The 15,993-nt window shown below is 61.6% G+C and overlaps 2 protein-coding genes across 5 annotated transcripts; both read left to right on the plus strand.

Annotated features, from left to right (window-relative positions):
- The first annotated feature begins 1,627 nt into the window (after window positions 1-1,627).
- Window positions 1,628-8,548, plus strand: RENBP (renin binding protein). The gene is made up of 10 exons (XM_079911105.1): window positions 1,628-1,916; window positions 2,030-2,105; window positions 2,193-2,268; window positions 2,459-2,631; window positions 3,908-4,132; window positions 4,685-4,766; window positions 5,082-5,257; window positions 5,813-5,944; window positions 8,218-8,305; window positions 8,394-8,548. The coding sequence occupies exons 1-10, from the start codon at window positions 1,759-1,761 to the stop codon at window positions 8,537-8,539; spliced, it is 1,332 nt and encodes a 443-aa protein (XP_079767231.1). The 5' UTR covers window positions 1,628-1,758; the 3' UTR covers window positions 8,540-8,548.
- A 244-nt stretch (window positions 8,549-8,792) lies between these two features.
- NAA10 (N-alpha-acetyltransferase 10, NatA catalytic subunit) lies at window positions 8,793-13,590 on the plus strand. Of its 4 annotated transcripts, none has more exons than XM_079911468.1 (8): window positions 8,793-9,062; window positions 9,541-9,639; window positions 10,092-10,150; window positions 11,045-11,090; window positions 11,176-11,291; window positions 11,387-11,677; window positions 12,421-12,505; window positions 13,152-13,590. In XM_079911468.1, exons 1-8 carry the CDS (start codon window positions 9,042-9,044, stop codon window positions 13,386-13,388), a joined length of 954 nt encoding a protein of 317 aa, XP_079767594.1. In that variant the 5' UTR covers window positions 8,793-9,041; the 3' UTR covers window positions 13,389-13,590. The 4 variants fall into 4 exon arrangements, with proteins under 4 accessions (XP_079767594.1, XP_079767597.1, XP_079767596.1 ...); XM_079911471.1 differs by having other exon boundaries at window positions 11,633-11,677; XM_079911470.1 differs by having other exon boundaries at window positions 11,176-11,290; window positions 11,629-11,677.
- Window positions 13,591-15,993: the final 2,403 nt, after the last annotated feature.

Raw genomic sequence — 15,993 nt, forward strand, 5'->3', positions numbered from 1 at the left:
TCTGACCTGACTCAGAGCCCAGGCGCCTCACAGCTCTTGGAGGTTGGCGGGAACAGAGGCCCAGGGAGAGCGGCAGGCACGTGTCCTTCAGGCTAGAGCAGGAGAAGGAACGTGCAGGGGTGGGGGGTGGGGGGATGCGGGGCAGCCGGGGGAGGGGGGCCCACCTGGGGGACTCGGGAAAGAAGGGGCCTGTGCAGATCTGCCAGACACATGGTACGCAGTTCTGTGGATGCTCACAGCGTGGGGGGGAGGGGCGCCAGGTTCCTGCCGCCCACCCGTCGTCCCTCTGCTCACTTGCACAGCTCTCTGGACGGCCAGGGCCACGCTGCTGGTGTCTTCAGCACCGGTCTCAAAATACTGGGCTCCAGCCCCGCACAGGGACGGGAACGCCGCCGGCTCTCACCTCGGGATTGGGACCCAGGGCTGGGGGCCACCCGTAAGAACCTTAGAACCCTCCCCATAGCAAGGCTCCTCCTTGCCTAGGCATGAGGGAGACAGAGTGCCAGGAAGGCAGGGGATCCGCAGGCAGGCGGCTGACACCAGCGCAGCTGGGCCCATGGCTGGGACCCCCCCTCCGCAGGCACGAGGGAAGGCGGAGGGTGGAGGGGCACAGCAGCCACAGGGCACACCAGCTGCCGGTCCCCCGTGCTGTCGGGACCAGCGCACAGCTGCGGGAGCCGCAGGGGCGCCAGGCCCCTGTCCCAGGGCTGTAGGGCACTCTTGGGCTGCTGTCCCTCCTTCCGGAAGACGGGGCGACGGACCCTAAAGGCCAAGCTTCCCTGAGCCCCACGGGGAGCCCAGGGTCCCTGGAACGCCCCCTCCACATAATTCTTCCGTTGGCTGGGCAAGCAGGTGACAGTTCGGCCAGCCTTCTTCAGAGCACCTGACCTAATCAGACAGTCACAGAGCCGTGAAGTGAAAATCAGATACTGGTGCTAGAAGATACACCTGGAGAACTCGGGGGTGTGACGGCGGAGAGGGCCCAGGATGCCCCCTCTTGCCTGGCCTTCGAGCTGCCGTCACTGGGGCCAACAGGTCAGGTGCTGAGGGGCTGGTTCATCAGAGAGGACTTGCCCCGCTGTGGGGCCCAGGTCAGAGGAGCCGAGGCGTTCAGCCAGTTCCAGCAGCTCTCTCCTGCTGCACCTGGGCCCGCGCCCCGCCCTGTCCAGCCCCCTGCTGGACCCCCCCGCCCCCCGTCCCGGACCTTCCTCCTGCCAGCTCACCCAGCACTTCCCACCGGGAGGATCTTGAGCGGAGGCTGCCCAGCAGAGGGGCTCCGCGGGACTCTGCCGCCCAAAGGTGGGGTGGGCCAAGAGTCGGGGCGCAGCTGGAGGCCGGGGTGGAGTCGCAAGCCGGCCAAGCCCAGCCCCCGCTGCGGGCTCTGCCCCCAGGCCCGGGCGGAACCCCGGGGAGGAGGGGTGGGTGGGGCTAGGCTGGGTCAGCTGAGTGACAGTCACGCGACCGCGACCAGCTCGGCTCCGAGCGCCTTCCTGGAGGAGAGGGGGGGACGAGCGGGAGTCTCCGAGTGTGGCAGGCCAGTGGTGTGGGACCCGGGAGGGGGTGGGGGGGAGGGCTTGTCCTGGAGGCGCCCCAGGGCGGCGGGGTCAGTCCTGGGGCGGGTCTGGGTCTGGAGGGCAGACCCGCACAGGGCTGGGTCCCGAGGCCTGGGGGCCTGGGGGACCCAGCCCTGGGGTCCACTCGAGCCTGGGGTGAGCTGGGGCACCAAGGGGCCCACTGAGGAGGCTGGGACCCGGAAAGATGGGGAGGTCTGAGGGGGAGCCGTGCCTCCAAGTGCAAGTTTCCCAGGACATGGAGAAGGAGAGAGAGACCCTGCAGGCCTGGAAGGAGCGGGTGGAGCACGAGCTGGATGTCGTGGTGGCTTTCTGGTTGGAGCACTCCCACGACCAGGAGCACGGGTGCGCCTCGCCCTGCTCGGGCCCTGGGCGGGGTCCCTGCCCCTGCTGAGTCCCCACCTCACTCAGCTGACTCAGGCCTGCTGGGCTCGGCTAACACTGCGTGGGGCCCACAGGGGCTTCTTCACGTGCCTTGGCCGTGACGGGCAGGTGTATGACGACCTCAAGTACGTCTGGCTGCAGGGGAGGCAGGTACGACACGGGCACCCGCGACTTGCCGTCATCCCGGCCCCGAGGACTGGGCTGCTCCCGACTTAAGCCGTGTTTCCTTCCCCACAGGTGTGGATGTATTGTCGCCTGTACCGCAAGCTTGAGCGCTTCCGCCGCCCTGAGCTTCTGAATGCGGCTAAAGCAGGTGCCCCCTCCGGGTCCCCATCTCCCCAGAGGCCGCTCCAAGTCACTCTGTAGCACGCGTGCTCCGAGGTGCCTAGTTCTTAGAGGGGTCTAGAAGCAGCAAAGGGCCCGGTGTGCTCGCAGGTAGGGAGGAAGGGGGAGGCGGTGGCATCCTCACCCAAATTCTAGCAGGCCACCTTCCCGACCAGCAGGTGGCGAATTTTTGCTGCGTTATGCCCGAGTGGCACCTCCTGCAAAGAAGTGTGCCTTTGTGCTGACGAGGGACGGCCGCCCGGTCAAGGTGCAGCGGACCATCTTCAGCGAGTGTTTCTACACCATGGCCATGAATGAGCTGTGGAGGGTGACAGGGGACGCGCAGTACCAGGTGCATGGGAGGAAGGCTGCCCTGCGTGTCTCCGTGCCCTCGCCTGTCCTGGGCACGGCTGCCAGAGCATTCCCATTCAGCATGCGAGCCCCTCCCTGGGTCCTGCGTGCAGGGCCGGGTCTGTCGTCACCGTCAGTCCTTACTCTGGGCCCCCACAGCCCAGGGCTGCTGGTGACACCCCCCCCCCCTTGTTGCACTGTACTGTCACTGTGCGTATACAGGTGAAGGAAAATGCAGGGTTCATTGCGAGCCTCCAAGCAAGGGGAAAGGGCAGGTCTTGCTCAAAAGACCCTAACTCCCCGATGGCTTCCGGGGAAGGGCTTTTTTTTTTTTTTTTTTTTTTGCGGTACGCGGTCCTCTCACCCATTGCGGAGCACAGGCTCCGGACGCACAGGCTCAGTGGCCATGGCTCACGGGCCCAGCCGCTCCACGGCATGTGGGATCTTCCCGGACCGGGGCACGAACCCGTGTCCCCTGCATCGGCAGGCGGACTCTCAACCACTGCGCCACCAGGGAAGGGCTTTTGAAGGCAAGGTGAGGGAGGGGGTGGCGGGATACCTGATCAGCTTATGGACGTTCTTCTGACTGCTTGGTGGTGAGGTAACCAGGTGGTATTTCGAGAGGGAGTCAACATCATCAGCCTTCTGGTTCCAGTGGTCTGGGGTCTACACGCCCTTACCTTCTTCCGCCCGGTGGGGGTCTTAGTATCTGCAAAACAACTCAGGGATATGACTCAGGGTATGATCTATAGCCCCTGAGGAGTAACTAAAGGTCCATGACTCTCTCTTACGGCTAAACTATTATTATTTTGTGTTGCTTATCTGTTTTCCTCTGCTTCTGCATTTTCTCACTTCTATGATTATATTTGCTCTTTGGAACTCGGGGAAGGCCTTGGAGGCTAAAGCTTTTCTACAGACAAGAGGCGGGGGACACAGGGGCTCTACCCCCCAGAAGGCTCTGCAGGGTCCTGCTCAGTTTCACAGGGATCAATCCGTGCCCTGCCCTGGCCGGGACAGGGCCGCTCCCTCCTCCCTGGGCCCCCTCTTGCTTTCAAACGTGACCTCACTGTCTGGGAATGGTCTACGCCCCCAGAGTGGGAGCCCTAGCCCCCAGCCCGGGGCCAGGCCCAGAGTAGGCCTTGGTGAAGGTGTCCTATGAGTGGCTGGGAGCACATGGTTCTCCCACCCCAGGGCTGGGGACCCAGCAGGTCGGCACCTGGGGTACCAGACTAGATGGGATGCAGCCTCAGCCTGGGCCTCCCCTCATCCCTCCCCAGAGCGAAGCGGTGGAGATGATGGATCAGATCGTGCACTGGGTGCGGGAGGACCCCTCTGGGCTGGGCCGGCCCCAGCTCCCTGGGGCCCCGGCCGCGGAGTCCATGGCGGTGCCCATGATGCTTCTCAGCCTGGTGGAGCAGCTCGGGGAGGCCGACGACGAGCTGGCGGGCAGCTACGCGGAGCTGGGGGACTGGTGCGCTCGGAGGATTCTGCGGCACGTGCAGGTGGGGGCAGGGCAGCGGGCGGACGGCGGCCGCCAGACAGGGCCTGGGGAGCTGGGGGGCAGGGCGACCCCCTACGCCCCACCCCCGGGGCGCCTCCTCCGCCCGCACCCACCCCCGGAGCCGGGCGCCGGTGGCTCCCTTTACAGACTGGGGAGATGGGGCGAGGTGCGGGCCCAGAACCCTCGGGAAGGGAAGGAGGGCCCCGGGGGAGCCGGGGTGGGTGCCAGAGCCCCAGGCACGTCAGGGAGCAGGAAGCCTGGCCGGACTCAGCTTCGTCCCAGGCCTCTGCACAGCCCAGTCCCCCCGGTCTCAGCCTCCGCTCAGTGCCTTACGCTCCCCACGTCAGGGGCCCAGGCCCAAAGCAAGGGTTAGGACAGGTCCAGACCCTTGGGAGTGAATCGGCTCCTCCTCCAAAGGCCCTCCGAGTGAGGCCACCCAAGCCTGCAGATCAGGAGGGAGGGGGCGTGGGAGGGCGCGTCTTTCTCGTTGGATGATGGGGCGGGGGTCAGGGGGTGCTGAAGGCCAAGCTGCCTTCTACTCCTCCCTCGGCAGCGGGGTGGGCAGGCTGTGCTGGAGAATGTGTCCGAGGATGGCGAGGGGCTTTCTGGCTGCCTGGGGAGACACCAGAACCCAGGTGAGGGGCGGGGTGGGCTGGGGGGCGGCCCGGGAGGAGGGAGGCGCTCAGCCTTGGTTCTGGACTCCAGATGCAGGGAGTGCCCTCCTCCCTCCGCCCTCAGCGCACCGAGGACCAGGCAGGGGAGGGGGGACGGGCCTCCCACGCTGGCGTGTCAGCAGCAGGAGGGTGACTCTGGGGCAGACCGGCAGGGCTGGGGGGCTCAAAGCAGGCCCCACAGTGGGGCAGAGAGGAAGGGAGTCAGCGGTCAGCACAGCGCTTGAGTCCCCCGCCTAGGGGAGGACACGCGGCCTGCCTTACCCGAGCCCTCACCAGGCCACGCGCTGGAAGCTGGCTGGTTCCTGCTCCGTCACGCCGTCCGGAGAGGTGACCCCAAACTTCGAGCCCACGTTATCGACAAGTTCCTATTGTTGCCTTTCCGCTCTGGATGGGATCCCGACCATGGAGGGCTCTTCTACTTCCAGGATGCTGACGGCCTATGCCCCACCCAGGTGGGAATGTACCCAGGGCTACATGGTACTAGCCTGTCGAAGGCTTTCTGCCCAGGGAGGTGCGTGTTGTCATCACCCATTTCAGAGAGGGGGACCCGGGGCTCAGAGGAGTGAACCTGCCTGGTGTGACCCCAGTGGGAAGCTCGACTCCTGTGCCGGTGGCCCTCAAGCTCACATGCACAGGGAGGCCGTGAGGGAGCGCAGGCCATGCCCACGCGGAGACACATGGCCCTTCATCTTGGAAAGGCTCTCTGAGTGACCCTAAGGCATCAGCAGTGGGAGCAGCCGGGGTTGCGATTCCAGGGCTCAAGGGGCGCCCACCCCAGCCCTGCCCTTTGGGAGGGGCCGCTTGGGCTACATCTGCCTCAGGAAGCTAGTCGCGATCTGATGGGCGGTTAAGGCCCCCAGGGGCGTTCGTCCCGTGGTTAAGCTCCAAGAGCTTGGGCCAGATGGAGTCTGAGCCAGGGCCCGAAAGATGGGGGTGACTCTCCTGCTGACAGGGGTGGTGGAGTGGGGTCCAGGGCTCTCAGATGCCTGCCTCCGCTCTGCTCTCAGCTGGAGTGGGCCATGAAGCTCTGGTGGCCGCACAGCGAAGCCATGATCGCCTTCCTCATGGGCTACAGTGAGAGCGGGGACTCCGCCTTGCTGAACATCTTCTACCAGGTGGCCGAGTACACTTTCCGCCAGGTAAGTGCTGCTTCCTGGCCTCAGCGGTGTGGAGGAGACCGCAGGCACGGCACACCCCCTCCTTCCCCCCCTCGCCGGACGTGTTCCCTCAGTAGGTCTGAGAGTTCCTGGAAGTCCCGGCCCTGGTGCCCTCCGTTCAGTCAAGAGAGTGGCCCCTGCCCCACTGGAGCTCACATTAGGTGCTGGTGGGACCGACCATAAACAAGTAAACCAGCAAACACAGATGGTGATGAGAGCTCTGGGAAATAAAGCAAGGTCAGGGGACTGGGGGGCTAGTGGGAAGGAAAAAAGCTGGGGCTTCAGGAGGGGAGGCCAGAGGGCACTAGGCGAAGGCAGGGAGACCGGGCTGTGGCTGTCATCCTGGCTAGTGAGTGGGGGCCTGGCCCGGGGTGGGAGCTGCAGCGGCTCAGGGGTCAGAGTGTGGTCGAGCGGGAGAGGTGTGGGCTGGCCACGTGAGGCAAGGTAACCTTGGAGTACAGAAGGAAAGGAGAAGAGGGAATAGGCAGGCCCAGCAAAGGAGAGAGAATCATCTGCGAGGTAGGAAGGAAGCCAGCCCCCCCGCCCCCCCGCAGAGGCCCAAGTGCCGTGAGCAGAGCGATGAGCTGTGCCAGCTGCTGCCAACGGGCACCTCGGGCGCTGAGCGTGACGGGGAACGAAGGAAGATTCCCGATGTGTTTCTAAAGCCACGACTCACTCCATTAGTAAACCCCAGTACGGGAGGCATTACAACAGGGGGGTCTTATTCTGAGGTCTGTGGGCTTTGAAACCTGAGAGAAAATTCCACCTTTATTTGCACTAACCTCTAACTGAAATCCAGCATTCACGTCCATCATGAATGAAAGCAGTGAACCACAGTATTAGCAGCGTCCGACTTTGTCACCAGTAGAAATTCCAAATGTGTTCGTGTTATGCTGTGGTTAGAGAGGCATCTCCAAGTACTGCACACGCTCGTCACTGCTTCCAAACACGGGAGCCACAAGACCAGAGGCGATATATGTTAAGATTGAATGCGTTCATAGAGAACATGTGTTCGAGGTGATCGCTCTTAACTGCATAAAGTGAAATTTAAGGAATACATTTTCAAGAAAGAGAGATTGTACTGAACAATCACAAAAGTTATAAACAACAGGTAATTCACTATGCACTAATCGTCATAATACAGAAAGCAAAAATTCAGACATCCATGGAAAGGCTGGACAGGAAAACAGTCAAATCCTTTGTTATCTTCCCGTGTCATATCCAGTAGTCGAATAATAAGTAAGGACATGGGTAATATCACTGGGAAGATAGAACGAACAGATACAGAACTAGTTTTACCCCCATGAAGAATACACCTACTCATAGGTCCCCATTTAAAAAGACATTTTTGGTAGTGGACTTCAATGTCACTGATTTCTTCTATGGTCCTTCTGAGAAGGGGTTCCACTCGGGGGTCTATCTGGGGAGGAAGGGCCTAGGCCAGGGCTCTGAGGTCTATCCTGGAGCATCTGGACGGAATTGGGCAGGAGAGAAGCGAGGAATTTGGAAAGGGTCAACAGAGCTGCTGGGCAGGGGCAGGCTTCAGGTGGCTCCGAGGGAGGGGGAGGTGTGTTTGGGACCTGTGGTGAGCAAGGGAGAAGTCAGACCTCTGTACGGGATATCTACAATGTAGCGCTATCTACAATCTCATCCACGGCAAGACAGTCCTCTGAAGCAGGGAACAAGGAGCTCCAAAGGAATAACTTGTTACAAAGTTACATGGCAGGTCAGCACTTCCTCAGGGTTCCGTTTCTTTTTACATTGTTATTTTTTAAAATTATATTTATTTACTTTTGGCTGCGCTGGGTCTTCGTTGCTGCGCGCGGACTTCTCACTGCGGTCGGTAGCACCGGCTCTAGGCGCGCGGGCTTCGGTATTTGTGGCGCACGGGCTCTAGAGCGCAAGCTCAGTAGTCCGAAGCAGGGTTTTTGTTTTTGTTTTTGTTTTAAATTCCATCTTGCAACGTTTCATCTCACAGCCTGCGGCCCCTTCCCCAGGTGGGGTAACTAGCTGCAGACTCAAAACTCCACCACCCCCCCCCCCACAAGAAAAAGGAAAAGGAAAAGCCCCTTGCTTTCATATTTGTCCAGGAGGCGGGACCTCATTTAAGAGCACTGATTCTGGAGCCGGGGGTCAGCCCGGGCTCTGACCCCAGGTAGCGGTTTAGTGGGACCGGTGAACGCCCCTTTCCCAGGCCTGTGGCATCTGGGCGGTTCCTGCAGGCGCTGCCTGTCACTGCCTCACTGTTATTGCAGTTTCGCGATCCCGAGTACGGGGAATGGTTTGGCTACCTGAACCGAGAAGGGAAGATCGCCCTCACCATCAAGGGGGGTCCTTTCAAAGGTGAGTGGGGGAAAGAGCGGGGCCCAGGGGCTCGGAGCACTCGGCTGCCCACGGCCCTCCCAACCCGCCGTCCCGCCTCTCCCCGCAGGCTGCTTCCACGTGCCGCGGTGCCTCGCCATGTGCGAGGAGATGCTGAGTGACCTGCTGAGCCGCCTCGCCCCGGCCTCGGCCCCGGCCCCGGCCCTCAGCGCCCGGTCTCCGCCCGCCGACCCCGCCCGCCGAGGCGCAGAATAAAGCCAAGCCTGCTCCACTGCCCGTGTGTGTGAGCGTCTGTGGGGTGTCGGGTGGGGGACCAACCGCCGCCTTTGGCTGGAGGGCACCTGCTCGCCCTGCCAGTGACCCGCCCCGCGCGCTGGACCCTCCCACCCTGCCAACAGGCCCGCCCCGCGCCGGGGCCCGCCCGGCCATTGGCCCGGCCCGCCCCGCGGAGCGGCCCCACCCCGCCCTTGGCCCTCCCTGCGCATGGCCGAGCGGCCGGGAGGGCGGGCCCGGCGGGCGGGCTCGGCGGCGCGCACTTCCGGCCGGTGGCCGGGCCCGGCGCGCGCCTCCTCTTCCGCCGCCGTCCCCGCGATCCTGGACCCAGATCCAGATCCAGATCCAGATCCAGCCCCAGCCCCAGCCCCGGCCCCAGCCCCAGCCCCAGCCCCGGCCTGGCAGCCCCGGCGTCGCTTCGGAGCGCGGTGGCAGCTGACTGCGCGTTCACGACCCGCTGGGAGCCGCGAGCCCCGCCGCCGTTATGAACATCCGCAATGCAAGGGTGAGGGGCCGGGGCCGGAGGCTGTCCGCGCCGCGTGGGAGCGGGGCCCGGTGGCCGCGTGCGCGTGCTCCCGATGGGCCCGGCCGATCACCGGGCTAGCCGCCCTGGGCGCCCTCGGCCGCCCGGCGCGGAAAAGTGAAGGCCACGTCCCCGTGGGGCTGGATCTACCCGAAGAGGAGGCCGGGGGAGCCAGGGGCGCAGGGCCGGGGCTGCGAACTCCTTCTTTCCGGATGTCGGGTTTCCGTTGGATGGTGTCGGGGAGCTTCCTGGAGCTCAACGTTCATTCCTGGAACAGTCAGTTTTTGCACAGCGGCTGTGGGCCAGGCCTGTGCGGAGACAGATAGTCCCAGCGCCCGCCCAGCCCTGTGGGGGGGCGGGGGTCGCTGAGTAGACAGAGCAGGGTTCTAACACGACCGAGGCCTACTTAGTCACCGCAGCCCCCAGCCTGACTGCATTCCACTGCCGTCCTCTCCCGCAGCCAGAGGACCTGATGAACATGCAGCACTGCAACCTCCTGTGCCTGCCCGAGAACTACCAGATGAAATATTATTTCTACCATGGCCTTTCCTGGCCCCAGGTGGGCAGCTGTTGAATTTGGGGATGAGGGAAACCAGGCCAAGGAAATTCCACCCTGGGTCGGCTTGGGACGAGCCGGCGAGGTCGCGCAAGGTCGTGAAGAGTCCGGGGGGCGCATGGGTCAATGAGGCCCTGAGTGTTTCCGGCTGGGGTGGCGGGAGATGGATAGAGGCGCCTTGAAGAGGGCCGAAGAACAGGGCCAAGGTAGGGGCAGTATTCCCACCTGTGTCTGTCCACTTCTTCTGGGTTAAGGAAAGGGGGCACGGTGTGATGTGGGAAAACCAAGCCACTTGGCCTGGAGGTCAGGAGCTGTCACTGAACTCGCTGCCCGATGGGCTTCTGTCTGTCATGCACACAGCGACAGGCAGGCGCTGGGGCCAGGTGTCCGATAAGGGCGCCTCCAGCTCTGACAGGAACTTGTTTTCTGCCTTCTCTTTCCTCCCTGTCACCCAGCTCTCTTACATCGCTGAGGATGAGAATGGGAAGATTGTGGGGTATGTCCTGGCCAAAATGTGAGTCACCAAGGACGGAGGGACAAGCCTGGTGCCTGCCGTGGGGGTGGGGGGAGGAGGGACACCGACACCGCACGCGTCTGATGGCTGCTGCCTGGGTTGGGTTGGGTTTGTTTGTTTCGTTTTGTTAATTAATAGACTGTTCGTTTAGTGCAGTTTCCTCTCACATTAACATCTTGTGGCAAATTTGTTACAATGGGTGAACCGATGCTGTTACATTATTGCAGAAACCCATAGTTACATTGTTTTACTCTTTGAGTAGTAGTTCTACACTCCATGGACAAAGGTATAACAAGTATCCGATACTATAGTATCAAACAGAGTAGTTTCACTGCCCTCCCTCCCTCCCTCCCCTCTCCCCGGGAACCACTGATCTCTTTACTGTCTCCATACTTTCGCCTTCTCCAGAAGGTCATATGATTAGAATCATACAGTGTGTAGCCATTTCAGACCACCTTTCACTTAAGTCATATGCATTGAAGTCTCCCCCCGCATCTTTTCATGGCTTGAGAGTTTTTTTTTTTTTTTTTTTTTTTTTTTTCCCCGGTACGCGGGCCTCTCACTAATGTGGTCTCTCCCGTTGCGGAGCACAGGCTCCGGATGCGCAGGCTCAGCGGCCATGGCTCACGGGCCCAGCCGCTCCGCGGCACGTGGGATCCTCCCGGACCGGGGCACGAACCTGTGTCTCCTGCATCGGCAGGCGGACTCTCAACCACTGCACCACCGGGGAAGCCCGAGAGCTCCTTTCGTTTTAGCCCTGAACAGTATTCCACTGACGCTGCACATGTCTTTTGGCTGCTGCCTGGGGTTTGGAGAGTCCTGGCACTCCCCTGTCCCGGGACTGGACGCACTTTGGGGTTCACGCCTAGCCCCTCTCCTTTCTTCTTGCTCTAGGGAAGAGGACCCGGACGACGTGCCCCATGGACACATCACCTCGCTGGTGCGTAGGGCCCACCCAGGGTCTGGTGGGGGCGGGGGCGGAAGTTAGTTGGAGCCGCCCCGAGGTCCCACCTTTCTCCCACCAGGCTGTGAAGCGTTCCCACCGGCGCCTTGGCCTGGCTCAGAAGCTGATGGACCAGGCCTCCCGAGCCATGATCGAGAACTTCAATGCCAAATACGTCTCCCTGCATGTCAGGAAGAGGTGGAAGCCAGGGCCGAGGGAAGGGGGGTGGGTAGGGGGATACTGTCTGTTTTGTTGGGTCTTTTTTGAATTTTATTTTATTTATTTTTATACAGCAGGTTCTTATCAGTTATCTATTTTATACATATTCGTGTATATATGTCAATCCCAATCTCCCAATTCATCCCACCACCACCAGCGGGGATACTGCCTCGATGTGGATCCTGGGCTGCCTTGGCTTTTGGAGAAGATCGGGAAGTGGGCTTAGTGGGGAGGGGGACCGGGAGGAGGGGCAGGACCTGGACGTGCTGTCCCTGCCTGGCCTCGTCTGTACAGCTCAGCAGTGCCTTATTCCCCTGCAGTAACCGGGCCGCTCTGCACCTCTATTCCAACACCCTCAACTTTCAGTAAGTAGATCTAGATTTTTCTCATGGAGTGGGATGGTCCCCAGGTCTGGCTTATCCAGGTGGCTGAGATGGGCTGTCCGTGGAGGGCCCACTGAGACAGCGTCAGCTTCAGCTTGGTGGGGGACGAGGAGGGACTGTTGGGAAGGGAAGTGGCCTCCGGGCTGGGTATTTGAGGCAGGATCTTTGGCCTGGATGCAAATGCCTCTGGTGGTTGACAGTTCTAGGGTCTTAAGGCTGGCAGGGTGCCCAGGTCTGCATACACACTGCCCAGCGCAGGCTTGGCCCCTGAGCTGCTCGGGCTAGGGGCCACACTGCCTGGTAACGACCACCAAGAACAGAGGCCCAGGCCGCAGCACCCCTCCCCGGTTCCAATTGTTAGGCATACGAGCCAGCCATGCATGCCCAGGAAGTGACAGGGAGCAGGGCGGGGAGGGGAGGGGAGGGGAAGGGAGGGGACTGCCAAATTCAGGGCTTCAGTTCACAGGAAACCACAGACACAGATCCTTGGTGGCCAGGTTAGGGACGAGGGGCAGTGGCAGGATGCCAGTGGTGGGGGGGGGGATAAAGGAGCTGGGTGCTACTTACTGTTGGAGAAAGCAGAGGGAAGACCATGTTGGAAATGTCTCCCAAAGGGTCCTTGGGGGGGCAATGACACCCTGCCCCACTAGCAGATGATACCAGAAGGCTGAGGAGAATTGCCCCCGATTTGGGTTGCCCTCCTTCTCTCCACCTGCTGCCCCCAGGATCAGCGAAGTGGAGCCCAAATACTATGCAGATGGAGAAGACGCATACGCGATGAAGCGGGATCTCACCCAGATGGCCGATGAGGTAAGAGTCCTGCAGGTAAGAGTCCTGCGGGGCCAGGGCCGCGGTCCCCAGTCAAGGCGAGCAGGGGTGGCCTGGGACAGTTGGAGGCTGCGTGGCCGGGAGTCCTGGCCCTCCTCACCTCAGCTTCCGTAGCTGGCAGGCGGGGAGCCGGACCTCGGCAGGGCTTTAACGAAGGCCATCGGCCCAAGATTCCATTCTCCGAGGAAGAAGCCCGTCCTGCCCAGAGGCTGCTGTGAGAGGAGAGGGAGGAGGCCCCTGGACGTGCTGAGAGACGCGGGGCCTGGGGACGGCTGTGGCTGGCCTCCAAGGCTCAGGGGCCAGACAAAACCGGGCTGAAGAGAAGTCAGGGTTCTGCCCAAGGCTCCTCGGGGGCCCGGGCCGTTCAGAGGGCTCCACGGCAGCCTCGTGAGGGAGCCGTAAGCACCTCCACTTTCCAGGACAGGAAACAGGCCCAGAGGGGACAGTGCCAGGGCTCCCCGCTGGGAGTCGGACTCAGTCCTGTTTCCTGCCCTGGCTCTGCTGCCTCTCATCCTGCCCCCCGCCGCCAGCAAGGGACAAGGCACGGGCAGCAGGAGAGGGCCTTCGTGGTCTAGAGACTTAGGTGCTGTCTCCTTACTCCCGTTTCTCCCCGGGCTCCTGGTGGCAGCTGAGGCGGCACCTGGAGCTGAAGGAGAAGGCCAGGCACGTGGTGCTGGGCTCCATCGAGAACAAGGTGGAGGGCAAGGGCAACTCGCTTCCGAGCTCGGGAGAGGCCAGTCGTGAGGAAAAGGGCCTGGCTGCGGAGGATAGCGGTGGAGACAGCAAAGACCTCAGTGAGGTCAGCGAGACCACAGAGAGCACCGATGTCAAGGACAGCTCAGAGGCCTCTGACTCAGCCTCCTAGAGCCTGCACATGCTTCTCTCCCTGCCCTGGCCTGCCCATCCCATCCTCACCCCGAGAGGTTTCACAATAAACTTCACCCAGTGGCCTTGGGGAGTTTACCTGTGCGAGCGTGCACATTTTTGGGGGTGTGTGTATGCCCCTCTCTGGCTCTTCTGCATCCCTGTGGATGTGGACCTCACATCCTTTTGGCACAGTGCTTCCTGCCAAGCCCGAGTAGAAGGGAAGAGCTTTGTCGGGGCTTTGGAGATGTCTGATAGCTTGGAGCCATCTTTGGGTCCCGGGGGAAGGGAACCCTGGAGTTCTGGGAGCCTCTTCCGAGCCCTGCTCTGCCGCTGCCTTGCCAGGTTCCAGATGCCTGAGTCCAACTGCTCGCTGAGCTTCTCTACCAATGTCTGATCTCGGTAATGGCCCAACCAGCTACCCAGTTGCTCGAGCCCTGGCAACTGTCCTTGATTCCTCCCTCCCCTGCAAACCAAAAGCGAGTCCTGTCTGTTCGATCACCATGATACCCCTTGAATCTACTTCCTAACCCAAGCCTTCATTTGAAAATAATCGGTGGGCTTGCTTTCTAGCATGGTTTTACATTTACAGGAGTGAGCAGATAGTACAGAGTTCCCGTGGACCGCCCCCCGTCCCCCTCAGTTTCCCCTATTAATTTTTTTTTTTTTTTTTTGCGGTACGCGGGCCTCTCACTGCTGTGGCCTCTCCCATCGCGGAGCACAGGCTCCGGACGCGCAGGCTCAGCGGCCATGGCTCACGGGCCCAGCCGCTCCGCGGCATGTGGGATCTTCCCGGACCGGGACACGAACCCGCGTCCCCTGCATCGGCAGGCGGACTCTCAACCACTGCGCCACCTGGGAAGCCTCTCCTATTAATATTTTGTATCAAGTGTTAACATGTGTTTGAGCCAAGATTGATACATTGTTAACTACAGTCCACAGTTACATTTCCCTCTGCGTTGTACACTCCCGTGAGTTTTGACGAATGCATAATGTCATTTCATGCAGCCTGTAAGCCCTCTGTTTTTCATAGCTTCAATTCTAACCCTAAAATTGGCTCCTGTGCCTTTCATCACTGCCATTCCCTCTGGCTGCAGCGCCATTGTTTGCTGCTCCTCATCCCTGGGCGGGCCGCCTGGGCCGCCCACCTCCCAGCGGAGCTCAGCACTCCTTAGCTGTCACTGTACCTTGTGCGCCTGCTGCCGCAGACGGCACACTGCTCCTCTGCTACGCAGAATGATTTGCTACGGAGCTCCATCCGCTCTCTGGCTGGCGCCTGCCACGTGACCAACTAACAGCCGGTACGCTAGTGAGCGGGCCGGAAATAGGAAGATGCGCCTGCGCGCGCCCGCTAACGCGCGGGCTGGCGGGGGGAGGGAGGCTGTGTTCTGATTGGCTCAAATCGCGGGCTTGCTGTCGGAGGCGGAGCCTCGCCCCGCCCTCCGCTCCTGGCTTCAGTCCCTTTCGGTTCGCAAGCCGCGCCGGGCTTCGTTCCCAGGCTCTGATTGGTACGGCGGCGGCGGGGCTGGGCTCCGCGCGGCGGGCGGGGCGGGCAAGGGGGAGAGCATGCGCGCTACATCGGCCGCGCCCCAGCGCTGGCGGGAGGGAGCCCGCGGAGGCTCCCACGGTGCCTTGCGGCACACTCCTTCCTCCCTCGTCGGGCCCGCCCTCTGCTCTCCGCGTCCGGCGTCCCAGGAGGGCCCGTTGACGCTCGGCCGCCCCCAGGCGGTTGGGTTTTCTGGGCGGAGGCGGGAGCTGAGGCGAGGGCGGAGGGCAGAGAGGGGAAGCCGCAGGCCCGACTGACCCTTGGGGCCCAGCACTTTCTCCTTCTCTGCAGGACCCGGCTCTGGGAGGGGCCGCTTCAGTAGCTAGGTGCCGAACAGAGGCTGGAAGGCTGAGGGTGGGAAAAGCAGGAACTCCTGTTCCCTAGCCGTGTGACTGGGGGTGGGCTCTGGGGACGTCTCCCCAGGGGATGAACCTGTACACAGAGGTGCACAACCTGGACCCCCGTTGTGAAACTTCTCCTGGAAAGCTCATTTGTGGGAAAATGGGAGTGGCCTCACTGTCCAATTCATGCTCTCATCTGACGTGGACATCTGTTAACAACCTCCCCATTGATCTCTTCTCCCTCTGGTCCATCCTTCACCCAGCAGACCTGACCACGTCAGCCCTGCGGTCACCCCTCAGGACCAAGTGTTCACTCCACTTGTCAACAGGCTTAGCAAGGCCCCGCAGATCTGATCCTGCCCTTCTGCACCATTTAGATTCTTGGAAGGGGAACAGTAGAGCTGAGGACAGAGCAAGCAGTTCGGCCTTAAATGCCAAAGAAGCGTCCTAAAAGCCAGGGCTAGTCACTCGAGTTTTGACACCAGTGGCTGAATGGGGCTTCACGTGAGCATTTCTGGAGTCCTAAAGTAAAACGACGAAGGAGAGCATTTGAAAGTAGACGCCGACACCAGTTCAGCCGCAGTTTCCTGCGGGCTTGAGCCCTGTGCCTGGCTCTGCTGAATGGGGGAGGAACTTTGGGCGACCAGTCAGGGCTCAGATAGCGGGTAGGGGGCAAGGTGTGTTGTGTTGGGTTTAGCCGATGAGGGGCATGCCTTCCT

Source organism: Stenella coeruleoalba (assembly GCF_951394435.1).
Source record: "Stenella coeruleoalba genome assembly, chromosome: X".
Lineage (NCBI taxonomy): Eukaryota > Metazoa > Chordata > Mammalia > Artiodactyla > Delphinidae > Stenella > Stenella coeruleoalba.